Source organism: Crinia signifera, chromosome 12, assembly GCF_055691185.1.
Source record: "Crinia signifera chromosome 12, ASM5569118v1, whole genome shotgun sequence".
In the NCBI taxonomy this organism is placed as follows: domain Eukaryota; kingdom Metazoa; phylum Chordata; class Amphibia; order Anura; family Myobatrachidae; genus Crinia; species Crinia signifera.
This window is the reverse complement of record NC_139228.1, coordinates 83,643,896-83,669,790: the sequence shown is the minus strand read 5'-3', so window position 1 is coordinate 83,669,790 and position 25,895 is coordinate 83,643,896. Positions and strand designations below refer to the sequence as shown.

At 46.0% G+C, this 25,895-nt stretch overlaps 1 protein-coding gene across 1 annotated transcript in view; it reads right to left on the bottom strand.

The window, feature by feature from the left end:
- LOC146050163 (cysteine-rich protein 2-like) overlaps positions 1 to 25,895 on the bottom strand; it is an 87,327-nt gene that overhangs the window by 9,546 nt on the left and 51,886 nt on the right. Inside the window, exons 3-6 of the mRNA XM_083167050.1 lie at positions 14,522 to 14,579; positions 12,135 to 12,266; positions 6,813 to 6,881; positions 1,527 to 1,621 (exon numbers count right to left, since the gene is read on the bottom strand). Of these exons, the coding sequence (XP_083023176.1) occupies positions 1,527 to 1,621; positions 6,813 to 6,881; positions 12,135 to 12,266; positions 14,522 to 14,579 (354 nt within the window). The remainder of the gene's footprint in view (positions 1 to 1,526; positions 1,622 to 6,812; positions 6,882 to 12,134; positions 12,267 to 14,521; positions 14,580 to 25,895) is intronic.

Genomic DNA, 25,895 nt, shown 5'->3' with positions numbered 1-25,895 from the left:
GGGGGCACCTGTCAGGCCCTTGTGGCGCACACGCACTGGATTAGTTGCGCCGATCGTCTGCAGATTCTGCGGTTACTGAATGGGGCTTGCTAGACAGTTAGTATATGAAGTTACAGTATGTGTGTGACAACATGTGTGAGGCATATGACAGATTATATAAATGATACGCTTGGACACTGCCTGCCAAGTCCATCTGCTGAGGAGAAGTCATTTCAAATAAAAATCATTATCAAATGTCTTGAGAACTTGATGAAGGGATGTAGCGGGGGTAAATTTAATAACGCTTCTAAAAATGAAAAGAGGAGATGTTGCCAATGACAACCATCAGATTCTATTTATTGTTTCTCTATTGCATCCTAGAAAAGAATACACAGAATAGTGCAATAGCTAATTGGGTCCATATGCAGATACACGGAGAGCCCACGTGGCAGCCAGCACTATACACACAGACATACGGAGGATTGGGATACAGTTACAAGGTCAGCCCTTTAGGTCAACTGAAGGTCGACATTGCTTTGGTTGACAATTTAAATGTGTCGACATGGCTAAGGTGGACAGGGTTGGAAGGCCGACAATGGGAATGTTGTGACCCATACACGGAGGCACAGTACAAGCACAGGACCAGAGGGGGTCCATGCAGCGGGTGACGGACGGGTTCAGTCGTTTACCCAATGTCGGGATCCCGACTGTCAAAATGCCGACAGCCGGGTGCCCAACGGCCACCCACTATTTTACCTCGTGGGGGTCCATGACCCCCATAGAGGGAGAATAGAATAGGTGGCTCGCGTAGCGAGCCACCGTGCCCGCAGCGTGGCGAGCCCGCAAGCGTCTTTTTTGCGCTCTCTTTTTTTGTTGATACCTTCTGGGTCCAGGAGGACCTGGACTAAGGTAAGCCAGAGGGAGGGGGAGAGGGGGGGTCGGCGGGTTTGCGGCGGAGGCGTCGGGCGGCGAAAAGAAGCTCATAGGCTTCTATAGGGTATACCCTTAACTGCGGTAACGAGGCGGCGGGGTTTTAATACATAGGAAAATGCGGTAAAATGGGGGTTTTACCGCATTTTCCCCTTAGTACATCCCGCCCCCTGTGTTTGATTGGTTGATACTATTGGGGAAATTTACTAATGGAAATTTGTAAAAAATAGGTGTATTTGTATCCAGAAATACACTATCCCGAAAATAGGGCAATCAATACGAATACGAATTGCCGTATATTCGGGATAGTAAATGTCAAAAATAAGTGTATTTCTGGATACAAATACACCTATTTTTTACAAATTTCCTTTAGTAAATTCCCCCCTATGGGTCAGATGTATCAAGCTTCAAAAAGTGATCAAGTGGAAAGTGATAAACAACCAACCAATCAGCTCCTACCTGACATTTTTCAAACTCAGCCCGCAACATGTCATGTAGGAGCTGATTGGCTCTCCGTTTTATCACTTTTTGATACATCTGGCCCTTTATCTATTTCCAGGGCTTAGTACCTAGGAACCTTTATGAACAAAATTGATAAAACAAACCAGAGATCTCACCTCAGCATGGCCGCCTGGAGTCAGCGTTTTTGAGCACCGTTCACACCGCAGACAAGGCCGGTGCCAGTCCTTCCCCAGAGAGGTCACTTTTTCTGCTACAATATTAAGAAATAAAAGTATTTACGATTTTAGAACTATTAACACATTTCTTTTCCTTGGTAAATAAATATGCATATCCAAAAGCGGTAAGTTTTGGCTGTGTATTTCACAGGGAAGGAGGAACAACATGAGCAGATGCACAGGTTTCCATGGCAACCCCTAACCATCACCTTACCATGGCACCCCCCCCCCCCCCCCCCCGATTGCCCCACCTCCCTGCGTCTCCTCAGATGCCAACCATCACAGTGACATAACTTTGGTTCCCAATAGTGAGATCTCTGAAGGGACTTGGCTCTGTAGCTACAGTACACCTTCCTATGTCTGAGTAATGTGACAGGTTAATATGTAGCCTAACACATTACCTTCACCTTCACTGAGTGTTATCACAGCACACATGGAGAACTGGACATAGTGACTTAATTTCACGCCCCCTTCTATTCCTGTCAGCATCACTAGCGATTGTAGGCTACGGACACAAACGTGCGTCTGTGGGTCTGATTCAGCCCGACCGGCGGGCAGTAGCGAACAGGAAAACACTGCCTGCCGACTGAACGCCCCCCATCTTTTGATCAGTCAAGACTGCCTTTTATTTACGTACTGTACTTGTCCTTAAATTAAAAATAACTATAAGTTCTCCAACTACAATACATCACTGTGAAATAATAATTTAAAATACTGACTTCAAACCAGAGATCACGGACAAAAGCCAAGTAGCAGAATTTACTGCAGTATTAAGTCAAATGAATGAAAGTAGACTTGTAACATGAATATGAATATATACATGTAAACAGTGTATTCTCTGCAACCTATAAAGTGGCAAAAGGTGACATAAATCACCTTGTATTAAAAAGTGAAATAAATAATAGTGAAATATAATATATCTTCTTCAAATAAAATAAATGAACTTGAAAAAACATGTTGTGCGTGTACGGAAAAGCTTTTACCTCAGATCCTAAAGCTTCTGTTTGAGTTTTCTGCAAAATATTCTGTCAGATATTTGCAAAAAAATAAAAAATAAAACTATATATAGGCCAAAATTTACTAAGATAGGAGTTCTATTTCAGATAGTTGCTATGGGCAACCAATCAGAATCGACATCTTATTTATTTATCAACTTCTAGAAAATAATTACAGATTATGGGCGAGATTTACTAAAGGGAAAATGCCGTAAAACCCCCGTTTTACGGCATTTTCCTATGTATCAATCCCTGTCCTCCCCGTTTTCGCAAGGCTGGGTATCACCACCCCCTGGGTGGCGATACCCTAGAGAAGCCTAAGGGCTTCTTTCGCCTCCCGCCGTACGACGTCCGCGCCCCCCCCCCCCCCCTTCCTCCCGTCCTCCAAAATCTCCTCATCCCCCTGGTGTGACAGCCGGGAGGACATCCGGCTTCAGGGGGAAGGAGGAGACGCAGGGGGACGCTGCCAGCCGCTGGGAGGTGACAGAGACCCCCGCAGCCCACATCACAGGTATCGCGGGGGTCTCCGTCACCGCAACCCGATGCTGGCCGCATATGTTAGTACATATGCGGCAGCATCGCGGCGGCTGCAGTGCGAAGGGCGGCGATGTATGTTAATACATCCCGCCCAGTATCTGATTGGTTGCCCGTAGCAACTCTCCCATGTGAAATTGAACTCCCATAAATTTTCTCCATAGTGCATTGTGATTAACCCCTTCAGTGGTGTTTTTTTTTTAAGGTAGCGCTCCATACTGGGCGAGTTTTTTATGGGGAGCGCTACCTAAAAAAAGCTACCACGCTGTCTCCCGGGGCCGGGCAGCGCAGCTAAACACTGTGTCAGCCGCTGCCCGGCCCTGCCCCCTGGCAACTCAGCCCTGCGGAGGGCGGGGAGAGGAGGAGATGCGGTGGAAGAGATGGAGCGCTGATCAGTGGCACTCCCGAGAATTTTCCGGGCTTGCCAGTCTGGGCACTTAGGCATAGCCCGGAAAATTCTCAGGATTACCACTGAAGGGGTTAATCAGTGGTAGAATTTCACCTCCACAGTAATGTATGTGGGAGAATGAACGAATACAGATTCTCAGGAATTCCAAGCATGAGGAACCACCATTAATGCCTGACAGGGTCTATGATAACTACAACTGATAAAGACCTCAGGTATTCCTCATTAAACAGAATTTGTGGCCAGTTTAATATCCTCTAGTTAGCTCGTAAAGATGTATTCCAAAAAATGCACTTTCATAACATAAATTCATATAGACAGAGATAAAACCACCCAGATATTAACCCCGGTGTGCTCGCTAATGTCAATCTTCCTACAGGATTAATGAGAGAATGGGGCCATTGCCCAAGATGTTAAATAGTCCCAGACAGGGGCCCTTTCAAATACGAGAGGGTCCATGTGCAGGCTGTGATTGGGCCCCCTCCTTTCTGGTGGTGCAGTGGACTCTTGCATCAGAGTCTTTTGTGGCTGTGCAGGTCTCCAGAAACATGGCGTCTGTGCAACATTTCCGAGGACACCTCTATTGCGCATATCACTAAGAAAATGGCTGTAATGGGCATTTTCCCAGTCATTTTTTTGCCGTTGTACTGCCGGCGCTAGACTCAGGTGAGTATGATTAAATGGGTTCAGCGTGTGTGGTGGTTGGCCCCCTAGACCCCTGCACACAGGGTTCTATGTGCGTGGCACCCATTATATATATGCCATTGGTCCCAGGTTAAAGCAAGGCAAACATTTGTTCTCTTGTGCCAAGGAAGTTCCATGGTTATTCATAGGTGGTTCTGGCTCTTCATAACTGATAACTGACAACTGATAACTGACAACTGATAACTGACAACTGATAACTGACAACTGATAACTGACAACTGAGATCAGCTTCATTTTTGCAAATCAGATTTTCTGTTGATGGTGTTGCCAGGTTTCAGCATGTGCCAGGGAAGTACCAGTCACCCGGGTACCCTGCAATAGCTCCCGGTCTTCTAGTCACAAAGCTTGGCTATGGGTTACTGTGACGAGCAAATGAAGGTCGTTAGGTCAAGATGGGTAATGTCGACAAGGTTGACACAAGCATTAGGTCAACAATGGGAAGGTCGATAGTCAAAAAGTCGACATGAGTAAAATGTTGACTTCGGACATTTCTGTTTACTACCCCAACACTCTGTAGTAAGGGTAGGGCTCGCCGAGCAGTCTTGAGGTATACACTTACTGTACACCCAGAAGAATAATACAACAGGCCATGTTTTCTGCCTCCCATAAGAGAACGTAGTTATGGCTTGTTTGTATACTTTATATAATCTATCCCCCTCCGATATCACTCACAGAGGTTTATTTATCATTAATCACAATCTTAGTGCTATCTGGGTGCAATATTAGCACACAGCATCACCGTGCAGTATGTCATTACACTGGGCAAATGTATTAATGGGCAACTGCGGGGACACAGGGCTCATCCCTGCGATGTACTCCACGTGGAAGCGAATGTCTGTGCAGGTGCGGTCCCGCTGATCATGCATACGTGCCGATGCTGGGGAGGGTCCAGGTTATCCTCTGCCAGATACTTATGCATAGGATACAGCAGACGAACACCATCTTCAAATGGCATTATCTGCAGATGTCCATTCCTGCAATCCTTTGCATTCTGGAACTTGGCAAATCTGTCAGCATCACATCACTCATAGAAATGGGGGTTGCAGCTTCAAGGGGGAATGGCGGGATCATAGCAGATACCAATAAGGTGCTACTAAATATATGCAGTTACCCCACAAAACACCCCTGGAAACATGATCTTATTCCTTTGCTGAAAGTCCTTTCCCCCCTCTGAATGTGTCTAGCATGTACAGAAACACGTTTTTTGTTTTAAAAACTTTTCCAGCAAAGCATACATAGATAATGAACGTCATGTCACGAAGAAAGCATGTTATCATTATGTAAACAATGGTGAATAAGGTCATTGTTGAATTAATAACTGTGCAGATAAATTCAAACTATTGTAATCTAGATGCCCAGCACCAACTCCTCCGCTTAAACTCATTCCTACACGTAATGCTTAAGCCTATGCACAGATAATATATCCCTTCTTTAGTGTTAAATGAAAAGAAAATGCTAAATCCCCTTATCCATTACAAATGGAAAAGTTACAACGTAAATGATGCAAAAAAAAAGTAAGGGTAAAACTCAGGAAGAAAAGGAGGCCTACAATGTAATGTATGATATTAATGAGCGTAGGCTGACCTGGAACCCAAGGCCCAAGCCCCAATGCGCATTTCTCAACAGCTCCATCAGGAGGTTTGTGGGAATCCAGGAACAATGCCTACAAATAGGTGGTATGGGGTGAGGATGAAATCATGAAGAGAATTACATAGAATGGGATTAATACATTGAAGTTAAGCAACTGCAGCAATATAAAGTAGTGTCAGAAAGAGTACTGCAAGACAACCCTTGACATCTATGTATGGAGTGCAGCAAAAAATAAATAAAAAAACATCCCGGCATTGCGCTCTAACTATATGACCTCTGACCTCAAGACAACCCCACATGATGCACCTAGAATGCATTGGAGCCCTGGCTGACCAATCATATTGCCTGCTGCCGCTTGAATGGAATAAGGATGACCTGGGTGGATATACCAGCCGTCAAAATACTGATGCCGGCATCCTGAAGAAGGGAATCCCAACAGGGGTCAGGTAAGTATATGTACCTTCCCCCTAACCCCTCTTCCCCCCCTCCCTCCCCCTGACCATAGCTTCTCGCAGCCTGACCCTAACCCTCCCTAGTAGTGCCTAACCTCTATACCCTGCTGCCTAAACCTACCCCCCCACCCCCACCCCCAGCAGTCTAACTCCTCCTCTACGCAGCCTAACACTAATTCCCCCCACTAGTGCCTAAACATGTGTGGGTGGGGCTTCCTGTATACTCATCGATCGGGATGCTGACTGTCAGTATTCTGTCATCGGCATCCTGACCTCTTCAGAGTTGCAGCGCCGTTCTTGCGAAGGCTATCGCGATACCAGCGTCTGTATTTTGAACGCTGACATCTGGACCGTCGGGATGCTGATTGCATTCCTCTCATATAACTACATTCTCTATTCCTGCAATGCTTTGTACTGATCTCTTCTTTGGATTATATGCATTTACTAAAGGATGACTCCCCCACACATTACGTACAGTGACGATATTACACGTCTAAGTGTAATCAGTGTCTGATATCTCATGCAGGTGCAAACGATCTCTTACCAAAAAATACTTTCTTCTCACAGCGAGGACACAGATTGGGTTCCCCTGTAAATGTCGTTATACTGGAAGCTGAAAGAGAACAACATAATAGTGTCATCAAAAAGTCAGAAAATGAATTTAAATGAAATCTGTGAGCACAGGACACATATTTATGGTTTCTGCAATCCAGAAGATGAATACAGTTCTCTTTCCTCATGCATGGCGAATGTATCATTACGGGCGGAGATAAAACTGTTACACTTAATCCTACTGTATATAGTAGAAGTGTTTTCTAGATTGGTAAAGAATAAAAAAGACACAAATGAAGAGGTGGCGTATGAGGCATTTGAACGGGTGCCACATATCACACACAATTTTTCCATCCCTAACGTTTCGTTCTCCAAGTCTCTGAAACGCTTAAAACATTTTACAGGCTCCAACACAACCAGGACTGGCAGTACTGTAGTTACCAGGACGTCTATGAGGGCAAACCTGTGGAGCTGGCTCCTCGCGCCTAGAACCGGCCAAAACTGTTTCTCAAACTTGTTTTTTTTTTAAACCAGCTGGATTCTCTTAAAATGTGAAACTTTGCTGGAATTTCTATAAGCACCAGTTTGCCCTGGCGTCCCAGGCCTGCTGGGACCTGTAGTAACTCAAAGAGTAGAACTATGATGAATACACACCTATCAGTGGTGCTGCAACATCAGAAATCACCCAGAAAATGCGCACTAGATATTTGCCACTGGAATGACCTGTCTCCTTTTCCATCTTCCTTGACAACTTGATCCCCGACTTCCCTGTTTTTTTTTCTTTACGACTTTCCCTCCCCATAGATGATCCTGTGGACTATGGCACTTCTAAACTTCTGTCCCTCAACATTCCCTTCCCCATCACCTCATCCACCTCCCTCCCTTTTTCAACTCTTCTCCTAAATCCACCTGAACTCTGCTCAACCTTGACGCCTTGAACCATGTAGCTTTTTTCCTCTTACCTGGACTCTTTTCTGAACCCATTCTACACCCTTTCCTGCCCTGAACTGGCTGCTTCCCCTTATACCTCCACCTCAACTTCTGCTCTTGATTCCTCGGTCATTAATACCCTGACCCTTACACACGCCTCTCTCTCCAACCATGTTACCTGCAACCTCCAAAAATCTTAACGCTCAGTCAGACATCAAATCCACTAAAGTCACCAATGCAAGAGATTCCTCTTGATCACCTTCAATTCTCTTCTTTGCCACCCACCTCTACTGTTCCTGTCTATGACACTGCTACTTTTGTATTCTCAAAGATTGCTACTTTATGACATTTCCTCCTCCAAGCCCTCACTGCCTCCCACACCTTCCGGTAGTGATGTACAGATCATGTACTCATCCTTCTTTGTTGCCTATGATGACTAAGTCCATTCACTCCTCACATTGTCTTCCCTCTAACTACCCAACAGACTCTATTACCTCTTAAACCATCCCCCAAATCCTTATTCTGCCAATAGCCTCCTAGGTCTTTCAGCAGCTTGTCTTCCACTACCACATTACCTTTATTTCCTCTCATTACATGTTTTATTGAATCTGACTTTTGCCTACATCATTCCAAGGAAAACGCCCTTACCAAGCTCACCAGCAACTCCTTAAGTCTAATGGGGCATACACGCAGGGTGATTTAAGTCCCATTTACATAGTAACATAGCAATTAAGGCTGAAAAAAGACGTTAGTCCATCGAGTTCAACCTATCTGATGTGTAACTACTGACGTGAGTAAGTCATATCTATAGGATTCCCTTAGTGGGCAAAAATGCACAGTAGTTACAGTAGTTGCTGTGATCACCCCACCGGCAATGAGTTCCAGAATGTTACTGCTCTAATGGTGAAGAATCTTCTTAATTCAGTACGGAATCTCTTTCCCCCGAGCCTCAGTACATGCCGTGTGTCCTAAGTATAGGCCTGTTAGTGACCAATCATCTCCCAGTTCCATATGATTCCCAATCCTGTATCTGTACATACTAATCATATCACCTCTCAGCCTCCGTTTCTCGTGATAACATATTCAGCTTGGTTATCCTATCTTTGTATTCTAGTGATTCGAGACCTTTTGCTAGATTGCTCAGAAATAAAGCACAAATTGTTGTGTGTGTATGCCCCACAGGGATAGCATGCTTGAAATATCTAATCATCGCCCATGTTCTCTCTATTGAGAACACTGGTAGTTACAGATCGCTTTGGTGCAGTGTGTGTGTGCTGAACTATCTGAGTGATAACTCGTCCCATGTGTATGGGGCATAAGGGTTACTATTCTACAATCAATAAAACACCGCCTATAAGATAATGACAGTACAGTATATTTTCTCCCTTCCAGTTAACCTCCGAGTTAGCCTAAAATCCTTTAGACTGTAATCTCTTGCAAGAGAGCCCTCTACACTTTTGATTGCTACCCCCAATGAGATAATGTCAATGACTTTGATCCCATCCATCTGTCCTTCCCTGGCATGGGATAATCGTTTGCTAAAAGAATTGTATCTCATTTTGTTGACTAGTTTTGTCATGTTTGGGATTTTTTTTGCTCTGTTGTGTCTGTTTTATACAGAATCTTATCATTTTTATTAATTTTGTCTAGCCGTTTATCCTTTTGTGTTATTCTTGTGTGGCAACGTGTATACTCTGTGCAAGGGCGTAACTACCATAGGTGTAAGGGGTGCAGCTACCAAAGTTTAAGTAATATGTTTGACATATATTTGTCAGTTGCTAAATACTGGGCCCTTACAAACTTTTGCTATGGGGCCTATGAATATCTAGTTACGCCCCTGACTCTGCGATAGAATAAGGACAGCTTATAATACCTATATGAGGAATTTGCGGGTGACTATTGTTCCATTGAAATGTGGAAAACAGCTTTTTAAAGTCAGGAATCAAAACCAAAAACGTACAGCGGACGCACGACTTGCTCCTGGCTTCTCTGCAGCACAAATACCTGGACTTGTCTGCAAGTTACTAGTGTGGCTATTTCCCACTGCAGTCATTTCCCACTCCAATACCTACCATCAGTGATCCATGAGAAGCAGGTGTGATGCATTGGCTATAACAGGCTTTTATCTATACGCGCTGGATTACCAACAAGGAAATAAAAGGAGAAATAACCTAAAAGGAAAATGGAGTCTTTATACTGTGATGAGGAATATACCAGGCATTGATGTGCTTAGACATCTCTACCCAAGTCTATTGATATGCTCATATCAGTGCCCTTCTCTTCCAATGGCCAGGGAATACCTGAGTGGGACACTCCCACAAAATGCTGGGTTACTGCGCCCATATGGTCGACGGTGGTCAATGACCCTGCGCACAGCCAGCGCTGGCTAGCCATCACTGGCTGCCTTTGTACAGATGGCTTGCGCACTGCAGACCGTGCGCATGTGCAGTCGTCCGAAAAATCACTCGGGCTGCAAATTCGCAGCACTGCGATTGAGGCTGAATCAGACCCTAAGTAAGTGCCTTAGTCTCCTGGGGCCAATGATTTTGAAAGATTTAACCCTTCGCACACATTGCCCCTTGTACACTTCCAAAAATCCAGGAAACAAATGACTTCCCTGCAAATGGGCTATTTATCTATCTAGGGTACACCTGTGGTTGGCATGTATTTTTTTTAAAAAGGCACACTGATTGCACAAGTGTGCAGTGCGTTACTGGGAGTTGACTTAGTCCCATGAGACTGCAATAGAGGTCAGAGGCCGGGAGGCTTGTGCTGAGCTCTGCTTGGTGGAGCTTATCTTGTGCTTCTCAGGCCCATGGAGGACAGCAGCAGCAGTGTCTTGTCATGGGAGGGTTTATAATCAGATGCAGCGCTGAGCCTGTCAGTATGTGTTTATAGTAAACCCCCCACCCTGCAGTTACCCATTGCCCAAGTTTATACTGCCTTTACTTTTGACAGTGTAATATTCTCCCGTGCAGTAGATAACTATAGATAATAAATTATATAACTACTTATACCCCTTTCACACCAGAAAATGCAGGGACCCACCTGGGAATTCGGCCCAGGGATCCTGGGTTGGCCCATTTCACACCAAAAAAGTCCCTGCATTTTCTGGTGTGGGAAGGAGGCGGCCAGGAGGCGGGCAGGAGCTGGGATGGCAGTGGAGGCCGCTGAACAGTTCTCACCCTGGGTTGCTGGTCCTCGGTCCAGGCCAGTGATCCACACAGGTGGCAGGCGCAGATTGCGATGTTGCATCGCATCTGATCGCATAAGTGTATGGGCACCATTACTCTACTGCAGAGATGGAATAACAGAATGAATGGGGACAATGCACTATAATGACTGTGGTGGGCTGTCTATCCTGCGGGAGGTGGGGCAACATGTCAACAAACAAAACAGCCTCCGGTATATGTTGGCCCACCGGGAATCTACCCTGCTGTCCCTATGGGCAATCCGCCCCTGGTGAGAATTGAAACCGATGGTAACATCTCTTACACACATCCAGTGACTTCACATATAAAAGAGGTTTCCGTTTTTTGGAAAACCTGCTCCTATTCAGCTGTCTCCCCATGTAGCCCAGTGATGTACCCGAGGCTTTGCAGACTATCACAACCTCTACAAAACAGCGATCTGCTTTGTGTTGCAGCACTGAGAGGTGATGATGGAATGTACCAGTGTTGCCGTACAAAGTATACTGGCACAGATATTGTGTAATCAGCCGTCACACTGGCTACACTAACTGCATCTTGGTACTTACTCATCTGTTTGTGTGAAATGAGACCATTCTTGTGCATTACTTATCATTTGGATGGCTGTAATATAGTAAGATTTAGGCTGATGGCACTTTCGGCCCAGGACACCGATAGTGGGAATACTAATAGTTTCCCTCCTACCTCCATGTCTGTCTGTTTTTATCAAGTTTGTTCTATCACTGTTTGCAATTGTAATTGTCTATTTTGTCATTGCCTAGGTACCCACTTTCATTACAAGTCAATATACTGTAGCAGGCCTGGTCATCCTGTGGCTCCCCAGCTGTTGTGAAACTATACATCCCAGCATGCCATTCACAGTTTTAGCATCCCCTCATAGCAAAATTGTCGCAAGGCATGTTGGGATTTGTAGTTTTACAACAGCTGGATCGAGCCGTGAGTTTTCTGCAAGTATTGTGCGGCTTCCCTCTGCCAAACTGAATAAGGATGTTTCACATTCACAGCATACCTCCAGTCCTGGCATTTCCTCCCCATGCTGTTACATGCAAATGTCCAATGTTCAGCCAACAGTCCCCTACTCGGCAAATACATCTGCAGCGATGTATACTTGTCGCCCCTGCCAGCTTAGATGATTACAGAGAGTATTGCTGAGTGTTCAGGCTCAGAGGTCTCACCTTTGCTAAGACTCCTTGTGGGCCCACTAGGTCTCTTCTCTTCCACCTTTGGGGCATCCTCAGTGGGAGACAGAGGTTTGTCCTCGCTTGGTTTCCTGTAGATGTAGGAACCGGCTCCTCCAATATTAACTCCTGAAACAGTTCCAAATATACATTTTGAAACAAAGATCGGTTGAATTGTTGTTAGAATGCAAAAATTATATTCAGAGAATATAAAGTCATTTTAGGTCATCTACACCGGGCTGGCTCTACCATTGGACATCTTCATGGAGCTCGCTAAGGCACCAGGATCTGGGAGGGGGGTTGGGACGCTACTGAGTCTGCCTATCACATGTGGGCCCGGACAGGGTTCGAGCACTCTTGGTCGAATGCGTCTAATTAAACGTCTAAAGATAGTCAACAGCGTCTAGCTTGACGGGAACGTGATCGACAGGGATCAGCTGGATAAAGTATCCATAGAAATAATTCATAAATATAATACCTGCCTGGCATTAGGCAATGCCCAGTGCATGCCCATCTCATGTAACTCAGATATCCATAAATATACGACTGAAGAGCCCAAGTATTATTGTGCCATGTTCCTAAAACTCCAGGGGGTAAATGTAATGTGGTGCGAGAAGCCCGAGGTGGGGGGGATTTACTCCGAGAGGGCCAAATGTAATAGGTTGTGGGAATCGGAAAGTGAGAGATTTTGGGAGAGTTCTCCAATTATTATTTTTTAAAGCGGCAATCAAGCACATGGCAAAATCAACCTGGTTTGTCAATGTAAACAATTGGCATTTTAAAAAAATGGGAAAACTCTCCCAAAATCTCTCACTTTCCGATTCTCACACCCTATTGCATTTGGGCCCTGATTATGGCGTGCTTGATAAGCTTACTGAGTACCAGAGACGCCGCCCCGCCGAATACCAGTGGGGGGATTTGTCGTCTCTGCCATGGTTGCACCTGCGCTGCGGCTGACTAGCCTCCGGTGCTCAGCCAGTGGGCAGCGGCAGGCAGCAGCATATCAGTGCGTCGAGCGGGTGCCGGCACCCACACAGACCCCACTGTGACTTGCTCCCCCAAGCGGCAGCTGGGGCTGCCTTACAGTAGTTACACCACTGGTGCTAGCTATCATCATGTTGCGACTACAGCTGGGGGCTATTTGGCGCGGCGGCAGCAATGACGTACGAGGATATATCTGTATGCGCCATTTCTACACTTGTTCACATGTCCAGGTTTAATACATTTTCCTTATAGATGACTAAATCTCACGTCAAGGGAGAATGTATAAGTCCTGGGCAGGAGAGTGTAAACTCCAACGTAGGGAGGGCCGGAGGGGGCTTTCCCAATAAATAAGAAGCCAACTCACATAATTTAATTCCATTTCAGAGATTTTGAAGTTTGCTGGATGTAACAGTTCATCCAAAATAGAAGCTGCACCCATGAAACACTTTCCTCATTGTTACCCCTTATAAAGCCTCCCACTGCAAGACTTCATTTCCTATACACCCACAGATACGGCATAGGGATCGGAACATTTCCTTATCACAGTATAAATGTGGCTGGCGACAAAACTTTCCCTGTGCTAATGTGAAAAAAGTATCATTTGTTCTGATTTTAACTCCACATTGACAGATTTAAGCAGTGTCCCATTTAAGCAGTGTCCCATTTGAAGTATAATACTATAGATGACAAGTTTTGTATGTCTTACAGCACAGGTTCTCAAACTCGGTCCTCAGGACCCCACACAGTGCATGTTTTGCAGGTCTCCTCACAGAATCACAAGTGAAATACTGAGCTCCCCCTGTGGATCTTTTAAAATGTTGCAAAAGGAAGGAGAGGGAAAGTGGACTCTTTTTGTGGGGCACTCTTGAAAATATGATAGATTATTAAAACTTAACTTTTATTATATTTTATTCCATAAACTATTCATGGACTGACACACTGTTTGGTGTCCAACAAACAATTAAGACAGACAAAAGGACTAACAAACAATGATTGCAGTGAGCTTGAAAAATATATGCTATGCAATGCGAAATGGAAGGGTGAGTTCTTCTATAGTGGAACTATCTCCTTCCTTTTGCAACTTATTACGGACTCAGGGGAGCACCACCAGTAGAAACCGACACTATCTCCGGAATCAGGGTATAATCGTCCATCACAGCTGGTCCTAGGCGACCCAGGCCGAAACCCACCAGCATGGTGAAAGGGTCTCACTTGACCCTTCTCACATGAAGTGGGCGTAACCTTGTGCGGCTCCCAAAACCCCACTCCCTTACCCTGATCTTTTAAAATGTGTCAGTAATGAGTGCACCTGTCAGGTGATTTGGAAAACGTGAACTGTGTGGGGTCCCAAGGACCGAGTTTGAGAATCACTGTCTCACAGTAAAGAAGTACAAACACACCTTTTGGTCCGTACAGAGAGGCATAGCAGGGCTTGTGACAATATGGCTTCCCGTCATGCTGAAACGAAGAAAAGAGAAAAGACGCTCAATGAAATAGTCATTGTTAGTTGGGCAAACACATTCATATTATACTATATAACAACTGACACCGCCTTTCAAATCTGCATTTCACATACCAGTGCATAATTACCCATAATGCACTCCTCAAAAAGTGTAGTGTGAAAAATTAAGTACATTCTTACTGCTTCCATATCAATGAAGGTAGATAACCACCCATTATCCAAACCCTCCACTCCTCTTACCACCAAGGACACAAGCTGGACCCAGTGTGTTGGAGTTTGCCTGTGCTCTGACGTGACTACCTGGGCCTTCTGCAGCAGCGGGCCACTAAAGGGGTTGTAGACCATACTTGCCTACCTGACCCTCTCCGTGAGGGAGAAAATGCTGTTCCTGGACTTCCCTGGTAATGTATGATTGCCAGCACCTGTGGTGACACCTTTCTTATCAGTTACCCAGCTCCCCACAGGTGCTGGCAATCATACATTATCCATACCTCCCAGCATGCCCCTCTCCAGGAGGACACAATGCTCTGTTCCTGGGCTTCCCTGGTAATGTAGGATTGCCAGCACCTGTGGTGAAACACTTTTACCTAGCTCCCCACAGGTGATGGCAATCATACAGTACCAGGGAAGTCCAGGAACAGACCATTTTTTCCCTCACGGAGGGCTCAGGTAGGTGACCCTGTTGTAGACCCACCATCTTGGGGGCAGGATTCCTCCTACCTATTAGGTAACTAGACAGGCCCAGGTACTTTGCATCTGGCCCCCCTTGGGGTTTAAAGTACAGTTATAATGACACATTTGAACAATACACTTACGATAAATGGGAGCAATAAAAAGATCCAAGGTAACATAGTAGAAATTGTTTAAATGTCTCTCGTGATTGCTACTTTATCTCTCCCTGTTCTAACTCTTATCTGTGAAAACAGCAGCATGTAAGTGCACATTCCTCTCTCTGCCCCCCCTCACACCCTTGCCACTTGCATTTATGGACTTGTGCACTGGAGAAGTACGAGGACAATATCTATCTCCAACACTTCAACTCTCCCATTCCAATGACTCGAAGAGCATTTATCTCGCTGCTTCTGTATCTCTGAGGATGTGGCTTCTGTGCCAGCCTACGTCGCCAGGCATAGCAAATGCAAACACAAAGTGTCGCTGCCCATGGTTGTCTCCGGTGTTATGGGTTAAACCTTACATGGAGATTGCAATAAATAAATAAATATTAGTTAAGTGCTGCCAACTGTCCTGTAAAATCCACGGGACTTACACATGTCTGGGAAGCTTAGGGTGTGGTTTAATAGAGTTACAGTAAAAACATTGACAATCAATAGGTCGACATGACAAGGTAGACAGTATAAAAAGATTGACAAGTACAAATAGTCGGCAGGGTCAACAACAAAAATGGTTGACACCAGTGTGTGTGTGTGTGTGTGTGGGGGGGGGGGGGGGGTTAATGTAATTTTGTGTGTTTTACTATATGTGAGCCAAATTAGTGGAAACCAGTACACTCCCGGGCAAGCTTTGCTTACCATTGGTAACGGTTCCAATGCCAAGATTTTGGGATTAGACTGCGCATACGCAGTCCAATGCCGGGCAGTGTCCGAGCTGGTGCCTGCCCGATCGCCCACCAACTTGCGCGGCTCCATCGCCCGCCCACCTGGCTCCATCGCACATGTAAGTAAATGTGTAGGGCGGCCGGGGCGGGTTTTTGTATCCCGAATTCCGGAATTGAAAAAATGCCCTGCCATACGCCACTCCCTCAAATCCTTTCATAAGGTGTGGACGCCTTGGATGACTTCTCAGAACACCCCCCCACCATATGATATAGACTAACGGAAGTCCACCCCCTCCCTCAACCTTCCCCCCCCCCTTAACCCCCCACCCCCCTTCCATGCCCCACTGTGACACCACCTGGCTTCCTTGGAAGGGACAGGGTGCCCCGCTGCCACCGGGAGGACGCCCTTTACCCTTCTCTTTTTGCTTTTTTTCTTTTTTCCCTCTCTTCTTATATCTCCTCTTTTTTCCCATCACTCTCTATTCCCTTTCTTTCCTCTTCTTATAAAAAACAGAAAATTCTTTCTCTCTTCCACTCTTCCCCCCTTTTACTCTGGAACACGACATCGCGGAAAACTAGACTCGTATATTGTTTGCAACCCTTGATTATGTGTACCGTGTCGTTGAGATTTCAACTGTTTGTACTTTGACATGTTCCAACCAATAAAATGTGTTTAAAAAAAAAGAAAAAATGCCCTGCCATCCCTAATTCCCAGTCGTAGTCCATGTGATTGGTAAATGATGGAAAAGTTGAAAGGGGAAAAAAAAAACGTTTGACCTTGTTGACCTTAAGCAACGCCTACCTTTTACCTGTCGAACTTTTTGACCCTTTCGACCTTTCAATGATGACCAATTGACCATTGACCTATTGACTGTCAGTATAACGGGATACCAAGTTGTACATGAAAGCCAATCAGCTTGTATCTATCATTATAGAATGTATTTCGATAAATGACATCTATAAGCTGATTGGATGCTAGGGGAAGTTTCTCCACTTGTTTGATACCTTCCCCCAAAGCTATTAAACCTAAGTATTATTAACTGTTTTACTATGGTATTTAATTGTTTGACAAGTACAGACATCCTATAAACCAGGCTAGCCTCCTGTGTAGATTTATATGGAATATTCTCTACGCTGACAGAGAAAACCCAGCAAACACTGCAAGGGCTGCTCCACCTTGTTGGCTTGACATCACTCCCTCTGGCAGACAGAGCACAGGTTCTATCTGGAATGATGCTATGAAATCATTTCCTTTGCAAATAAAACGATCATATTGTTACGGTAACATAATGCGAGTCTACCATTGTACAACGTACGTTGGTTGGATAAATATTCAGCTCTGGTTGTGTCATGAGCAGCAGATAATGGCAAAACTAGATTGCAGGCATAATCTGCTTGGCACTGCCAATAGACATTAAACAGCCACAACCACCACAAAGAAAGCATTGTGCGATCTCCAGTATTGCGCCATAAGTGTCGGCAGTGGCGAATACCAGATGGAGGAAATGTCACATACCATTTGTAGAAGTTCTCAAGAACCAGGCTTATTATTATTATTATTATAATTTTATTTATAAGGCGCCACAAGTGTTTCGCAGCGCCGTACAAAGGAACAATACAGGGAAACAAAACTTGGCATAACATTGAATAAATAACAAAAATACAGTACAAATAAAGAGCGCCACAGATCAATACACATTACAGCTTGGATATAAGTAGTGAGGACTCAATCAACATACAACTAGAGGCTTGAGGCCAATGATGGAGATGAGTATGAAGATGGTCACTGAGTGTTGGAGTAAAGGAGAGCTGTGAGTGAAATGTGAAGAGAAGTGGGCTTTGACAACAGGAGGGAAGAGGGCCCTACTCGGAGGAGCTTACAATCTAGTAGGAAGGGGAGACAGACAGATTACAAGAGGTGCAAGCGAGGGGGTGGTGGTTAGATAGCAGGATGTAAACAGGAAACAGGCAAGGGGTCGGAGAACCAGCTGGTTTATGCAGTGGAAGGGTACGCTTTGATGAATAGGTGAGTTTTCAGTGCCCGTTTGAAGCTTTGCAAGGTCGGGGAGAGTCTAATGGAGCGAGGGAGTGCGTTCCACTGAAGGGGTGCAGCACGGGCAAAGTCCTGTACTCTAGCATGGGAAGCAGTGATCAGGGTGGAGGAGAGACGACAGTCGTCAGCTGACCGTAGAGGGCGGGAGGGTGTATGAATGGAGATGAGGTTAGAGATATATGGAGCAATGGAATTAGAGATGGCCCTGTATGTGAGTGTGAGGTGTTTGAAGAGGATTCTGTAGGGGAATGGAAGCCAGTGCAGATTTTGTTGAAGGGGAGTGGCAGAATTAGAGCGGCGGGAGAGGAAGATAAGCCTGGCTGCAGCATTGAGGACAGATTGGAGAGGAGGCTTGCCCTAACCCCCCCCCCCTCTCCGTGTATTGCATTTCAGCCTCAGTTTTGCACTGTGACAATCCCCAAAAACGTGACTGTCCAACCAAAATCCGGACATTTAGAAGGCATGTCTTGAATATACTTCCTTTCTTGGAACCCTTACTAGTTTATGTATTTATCGGGGTCATGAAACTCATATATACTGTAACTGGGACATCTGTATATTTTAAAGATTGCAATACGTGTATTTTTATTATAATACTAGTTAAAAGCCCGTCAAAATGACAGCTTCTGCAATGTGCTTTTACTTTGATCTGTGACAGTTTTTACATTCACTTTGAGCGGTGACAGTTTTAACCCCACCCCCAGTACCTAACTGCTCACTGGTGGTCACTGGTGGTACTTTACTATATAGAGGGGAGGAGGGGTTTGCTGTATATATATATATATATATATATATTTTATATATAGAAGAGAAGCAGAGACAAGGCCTTAACATCTGAATTACTTTTTGCTATTATAGTATTTAACATTTTCCGTTTTTTCCATATAAATGACTGATGCCTTTGTTTTAGTGAGTCTTGGCAGGGCAAAAGCACTGAATTCCTTTGTTTGGATCTAGCAGGATTGTAATAAAAGAACGTGTCTGTTCATGATGTCTTCCACACAGTGATCATTTCCATGTATAACAGCCCAGTGTGTACAGTACTGTAGTTCTTAATTCATCTTCCCTCTGTTTTGTCTTCACTAGTGATCAGGTCGTGACACTCATTGTCAATACCTAGAAGCACCAATATCATTATCATCAATCCCACAGAAGTCATGAAGATGAACAACTACTGAGGGTTTTTCCTCTGGTCATGCATTATTGGAATTGCTGGCACAGGACAATAATAGGCAAAACGACAGTAAATGCCCGTACACACTGGGTGACTTTGAGCTGAAAGCACTCGAATGAGCTTCTTTCAGCTCAAAAGCTGTGTGTACGGGGCAGCCATGAGCAGTGAGCAGTGAGCGCTGATGCGCGCTCCCGAACCATCGCTGGCCCGGTCGCTCATCTGCTGGTACTACCAGCTGCCGAGCGACGGGGATGACAGCTTTCCTTAATGTCCTGCTATGGAAAGTCATCCACTCCTGGGAAAATCGCTAAAACCGGCGAAAATCGACCAGTGTGTACGCACAATATTTGAATAAACTTAATTTCATTGACTTCAGATCATTTGCCGGCAATAACTAAAGTGATTGATATCCCTCGACTACGGCGCTGGCATTTTCAATGGATGTTTTGCACAACTCTCGCAGCAACGTTGGGTTAAGAGGGAGTCGGAGCTGTTGCCTGACATCAACTCCTGCTATCCCATGTCTATTTCCTCCAATTACATTCTCTACCAAGATTCCCACCAACCCTCCTGCAAACATTAACTCCTTCCCATGGATGGCCACTACTTGCATGACTATTAGTTCTTGCATGAAGCCCCCGACTGTTCACTCAACAGCAACCGACACAGAAATTACTCCTCAATCAACTACTAACAACTCTATCATCCAACCTTCTACAAGTTTAGAATCTGTTACTGTCTCCCCATCATCTCCACATCACCTGGTCGTCCCGAAAACCCTCTGAGTTTTGGCCATATATCCCTGCTATCCCTCCCCACAAGAGACTGCTCTGTTATCTTCTACACCACATCACCATGTCAAGCGATATCAAACAACAAATAACATTTATTACTCCTGGCATACCGACCTATATTAGTTAATTAATGGGAAACAGTGCTGCAGGCCATAGAGAAAAACACGGTTAACTGTAAAAGGACATTTTAGGGAAGATTAGCCTGCATAGTATGCACCAAAAAACCCGTCAAAACCTCATGTTGGCCTTTTTCGCGTCAACCTTTTTTTACTGACCTAGACTTGCGGCGTCCGGGTCTGGTTGGACTCCTGACATCTTGTGACATCATCAACCCCCCTCCCAGAAGACGCGTTCACCTGGAGTTACCCAGCGGTTTCCTAGGCGCACCCACTGAAATGTACGAACGCCGCAACGACTATGCAACTCGCCGAAGGCATCTGCACAGCCCTGCTCATGCCCATATGCGACTAAGCACATGCGCAGAGCGTAAATATCGGCCCCCATTGCGAATTCGGGGGACCAAACAGACCAGAAAGACCCCCTATATTGCCAGGAACCAGGTCTATAGAAAATATCCCTATATCTTGTCAGTTTGGCCAAAGCCATGTGCACTTTTTCTCTCAATACGCCACACATGACATACGAGATTTCGGCCACCTGATATGTGACCACACAGTATTTGCCGACAAAGGCTATAAAGTATAGAATATCTTAATGAAATTCTATAGTTAGCTATAACGTACAACAGCTGCAGGTTCCAGCACATTTCATGGAAGCCAAACACACTTTAGTACAATTGAAATGAAAGAACTTGGAACACATTCCAATTATGAAATAAGGGTGGAAACAGGAATAAAAACGATATAATTGTGCACGGATTTGGTTTCCATAATGACAGCGCCATTACCGAAGGGTTTAAACTGGGATTTTAGCTAAAGTGCAATGCTAGAACCTTATTTTGTGAGGTAATAAAGTCATCTTTGTTAAGACTGAGACTAATATTTCTTCATGTTTTACTGCTACTTCACTTAAGAATCCACCTAATTTTTGGGTGTATGTTATATAATTACATAACTTAAAATAGTAAATAAATTTTACCCATAAAGGCGCTGAAGCAGAGCATGGGTGGGATGTATTAATATACATCGCCACCCTTCGCCGCCCGCCTGCCACAATGCCAGCGCATATGTACTAATATATGCGGCTGGCATCGCGGTGCAGTGATGGAGGCTCCCCCCGCGATACCTGTAATGTGGTGTGCGGGGGGTTTCTGTCTCCTCCCTGCTGCCTCCTGCTCCCCTCACGCCGGCTAAGCAGGCTGTCCTCGGCGCCTCCTCCTCCCCCCTGCAGCCGGAAGGACCTCCGGCTGCGTTTACCAGGAGGACCTGCACTAAGGTAAGCCAGAGGGAGGGGGAGAGGGGGGTCGGCAGGTTTGCGGTGGAGATGGCGGGTGGCGAAAAGAAGCCCATAGGCTTCTATAGGGTATCGACCACCCAAAGGTGGTGGCGGGGTGTTAGTACATAGGAAAATGCGGTAAACCGGGGGTTTTACCGCAGTTTCCCCTCAGTAAATCCCGCCCGTCTGGTGCAAAATTGCACCATGCATTCCCCAAAATCCGCCATATGCAAATGTTTGATTGTCACCAGTCCCTGAATAAAACATAATTAACATGTAACAAGCTATAGTGTTCCCCCAAACAAAGTGCCTCAGACATATGCAGATGCCACGGTGATGGTGAGCCCCTTACCAGATTCTCTGGTGCGATGACTGAACAAGATCCCGTGACACACACAGCGGGCTTGGTAGGAATTCTGGGTATTTGCAGTAGCTACATTCCACCCTTTATATTTCACTTGTTAAAAGCTTGTCAAATAATGTAATGTAATGTACTTTCACTTTAAACTGTGACAGTTTTTAGTTTCACTTTAAACTGTGACAGTTTTTAGCCGACAAACTCTCCACCCCCACCCCCAGCCCCTATCTGCTCCTACCTCCAATCTCTGTCTTCACAGCTCCCTCTCTCCATATCCGGAAAGTTTGAAACGGCAAAAATTGCTTTCACTTTCTGTTAAGGAGTCACATAGAGGTGAGGCGTAGTTAGCCTTTCATATACTGTATATAGATGTAGTGGCTGCTGGCAATGCTGTGAGGAAGGGGGGTTTCCCGGCAACTAGAACACCCCTCCCCCCACGCTGCCTATGCCATGCAATGCAAGATTGGCCAGAGGTGGGAATACACCTATATTTGCACCAAGGATGGGGATATTGTAATTCAATTACATACGGATGATTGCCAATGTGAAGCCCACTGTACAGTTTGCTAATTGAATCACTTTGATTTAGAGTATAAAACACGTGACATAAATGCCATTCAATGAAGAATCAAACGAGGGCCCGATCAAATTCCATCGTCATTTTTGGATTACAGCACGCAGCCTACACCCTTGGGAACCACCTGTTCTCAACCAGAAACAAGATTTCTATTGTCTCCGAGATGGAAATGGGTGGTCTCCATAGTAACCAAACATGAAACTACAGAGGAGCTATTTCGAGGCTGTAAGATGGTAATGTTTCAAGAAAGATGAGGAAAGTCACAGCTGGACAGAGACATGTGCAATACCATACCGAACAGATGATAAATGTAACACATGCATCCGGCTCGCTCAAAATGATCCTGATAAGGAATTTTGTAGGAGATTTTTTTTATTTTTTTATTTAATAATATCATCTGCTCCACTGGTGTATAAAATTATTTGCAGACTGAAAAGTTGGAGGTCTTGATCCGCATCGCTTTACCGGTAGTTGACATTCAGTACTAAATATACAGCTATATAATTCAGAGATTTCATTTGACAGTTTCTGCAATCAGCGCTGTTTTTCAGGCACAAACAAATATAGTTACTGTCGAAAAGCTGGGTACACCAGCTGCACCCCTAAAGGAGCAAAACGGAAGTATGCAGAGATAAAAACCTGCCTCAATAATCCCAACCTGGTAATGGAAGATTCTGGCGGTAGATACACAATGGTGCTCAGTACTCCCTGTGCTATATAGATTCTCCAATACATTACTGTAGGACAATTGCTGCTGGGAAGGATTATCTGATCCCAAAACAAACATTACAATAGAACTAAGTGAACAATGTCTGACTGTACATGGGGTTCATATATTTGTGATATATATATTGTACTAGTGTTGTTATGAACAATTCAGATCTTGCAGGTTCCTGTGGATTATGAATTTATAGGAACCTGAATAAAACACCAAGATAGAATGGTAAATCAGTGGTGTAGCAATAGCCCCTGCGGGCCCCGTGGCGGTTTGGAGGTGCTTGGTGGCTTGTAGGAGCTGGGGGTCTTTCCGGGGCAACTGCCACAACCTGCTGATGTCTGTGGTCCCTCTGTGACTGCCCCAATTAATATAAATGGCCTTTTGGGAAGGCCATTTCTAATGGGGACATGCGAGACAGACCTGCAGCAGCAGGAGAGGGAGGGGGAGACCCCTTGCAACTACAGGACCCCTGTCAGGGAGAAGGACATTAGGCAGCGGTTACGGTCAAAGGGGGGAGGAATCCCCTGACAATGAATTGGTGCCATGTGGGGGGGGGGGGGGGAGGGGGTGGTTGTCTAAATTTTTTGGCAGCGGGGGCATCTGCTTTATAGTTAAGCCATTGTGGTAAACACCAGTGCCGTAACTAGATATTTTGGTGCCGAGGCAGTAATGGAATTGGTGTGCCCATACTTACAATAGGATATGCACGTTGAAAAATTTAAAGGTGTGGCTTTATTGGAAAGGGGCGTGGGCACATAATAGTACCAATTCACATTACACCACACAGTAGTGTCCATCATTCATCTCGTTCCTGTGCTCTATCACACTGATGCAATCCCTCACCCTACAGCCTGCGTTCTATCGCACTGCTTAATCCTACTCACTGGGGCCTAACCCTAACCCTCATACCTAGCCACCTAACCCCCCCCCCCCCAGACCTTACCCTAACCTCCCTCCCCGCAGCCTAACCATATCCACCCCTAAGGGATTTTGACAGCCACGTACACACACACACACAAGTTCACAAGCAAAACACACACATGTTTACATGCAAGATACACACAATTACCACTCACTCTTACCTTCCAGAGTGCAGGATCACTTCAGCAGGCCCTCCTCTCCCTCTCGCTGCTGCAGTTACAGCCTGATTCCACTTAGTTCCACCCTCCCCGTGTAGCTGTGCCCCCTTTGAGTTCCCAGCAGCAGCCAGCAGGATGCAGAGCGGGGGGAGTACCTCTCCTGTCCGGCGCTTCCCCACTCTGAAGACTAGGGGCGGGATGTATTAAAATACATCGTCGCCCTTCGCGGCCCCCCGCCGCGATGCCGACGCATATGTACTAACATATGCGGCTGGCATCGCGATGCGGTGACGGAGGCCCCCCGCGATACCTGGAATGTGGTGTCACCTCCCAGCCGGCTCCTGCATCCCTCACGCCGGGGACAGCTAAGCAAGCTGTCCCTGGCGCTTCCTCCTCCCCCCTGCAGCCTGAAGGACGTCCGGCTGCGTCACTAGGGGGAGGAGGGGTTTACCTTCCGGGGTCCAGGAGGACCCTTCAGGAAGGTAAGCAAGAGGGGGGGTCGGCGAGGCGGCGTGTTTGCGCCGGCGTCGGCGGGTGGCGAAAAGAAGCCCATAGGCTTCTATAGGGTATCGCCACCCAAAGGTGGCGATACCCTACACTGCGGTATAATTTTTGATACATTGGAAAATGCGGTAAAACCTGGGTTTTACCGCATTTTCCATTTGATACATCTCGCCCTAGGTGTGTGCCAGAGGTGCAGCTGTGGGCAAAGCACCACTGGCACACACCTAGTTACAGCCCTGTTGACGTCAGCTGCCCCCCCCCCCCCCGTATCTGCATCACCAGTGAATTTCCATGGCCCGCCACCCCACCCGCACTGCTGTGCGCGAGTGGCCAGCAAATAATTAATTCGCCGTGACGGCTCACAAAATGCAGCTGCACATGCGCGTAAATGCTTGTGCGCAGTCTCTAAAAATCCTCTGTGTGAATGCGAAAGAAATGAAAATGCAGATAGGCACACCAGGCACTGCTAATCTGAGTAATTATAATCATTGGTACTTGTTTCCTAGCACGGCCACACCGATTTCCAAAAATCGCGTTGGTCGCATCGCATGCGATTTGGTCGCATGCGATGCGACGGACGCGACCGACCCGATTTTTTTATTGAATCTAATGTGAATAGGGTCCCTGGTACCCGATTTTACATTGGATTCAATGTAAAATATTCTCTAGACCCCCAATTTTACACCGTAAATCCCACCCCACGATTGACACCAACCCATAGCGTGGCGAGCGCAGCGAGCCCGCGAGGGGCGGCGGTGCGCGTCCTCCAACCTTTTCATTCCCCTACTATCCACGTCAGCGTGGAGTTGAGAATATAAAGTGTGGCGAGCGCAGCGAGCCACTGAGCCCGAAGCGTGGCGAGCGGACGCGTATAACTTCACAGGTATACGTGTCCTCTTAGCGGGGCTCGCTGCGCTCGCCACGCTTCGGGCTCGGTGGCTCGCTGCGCTCGCCACACTTTATTTTCTCAACTCCACGCCGACGTGGATAGTAGGGGAATGAAAAGGTCGGAGGACGCGCACCGCCGCCCCACGCGGGCTCGCTGCGCTCGCCACGCTTCGGGTTCACGTTAATTGTGGGGTGACGACGGGGACATATATAATGT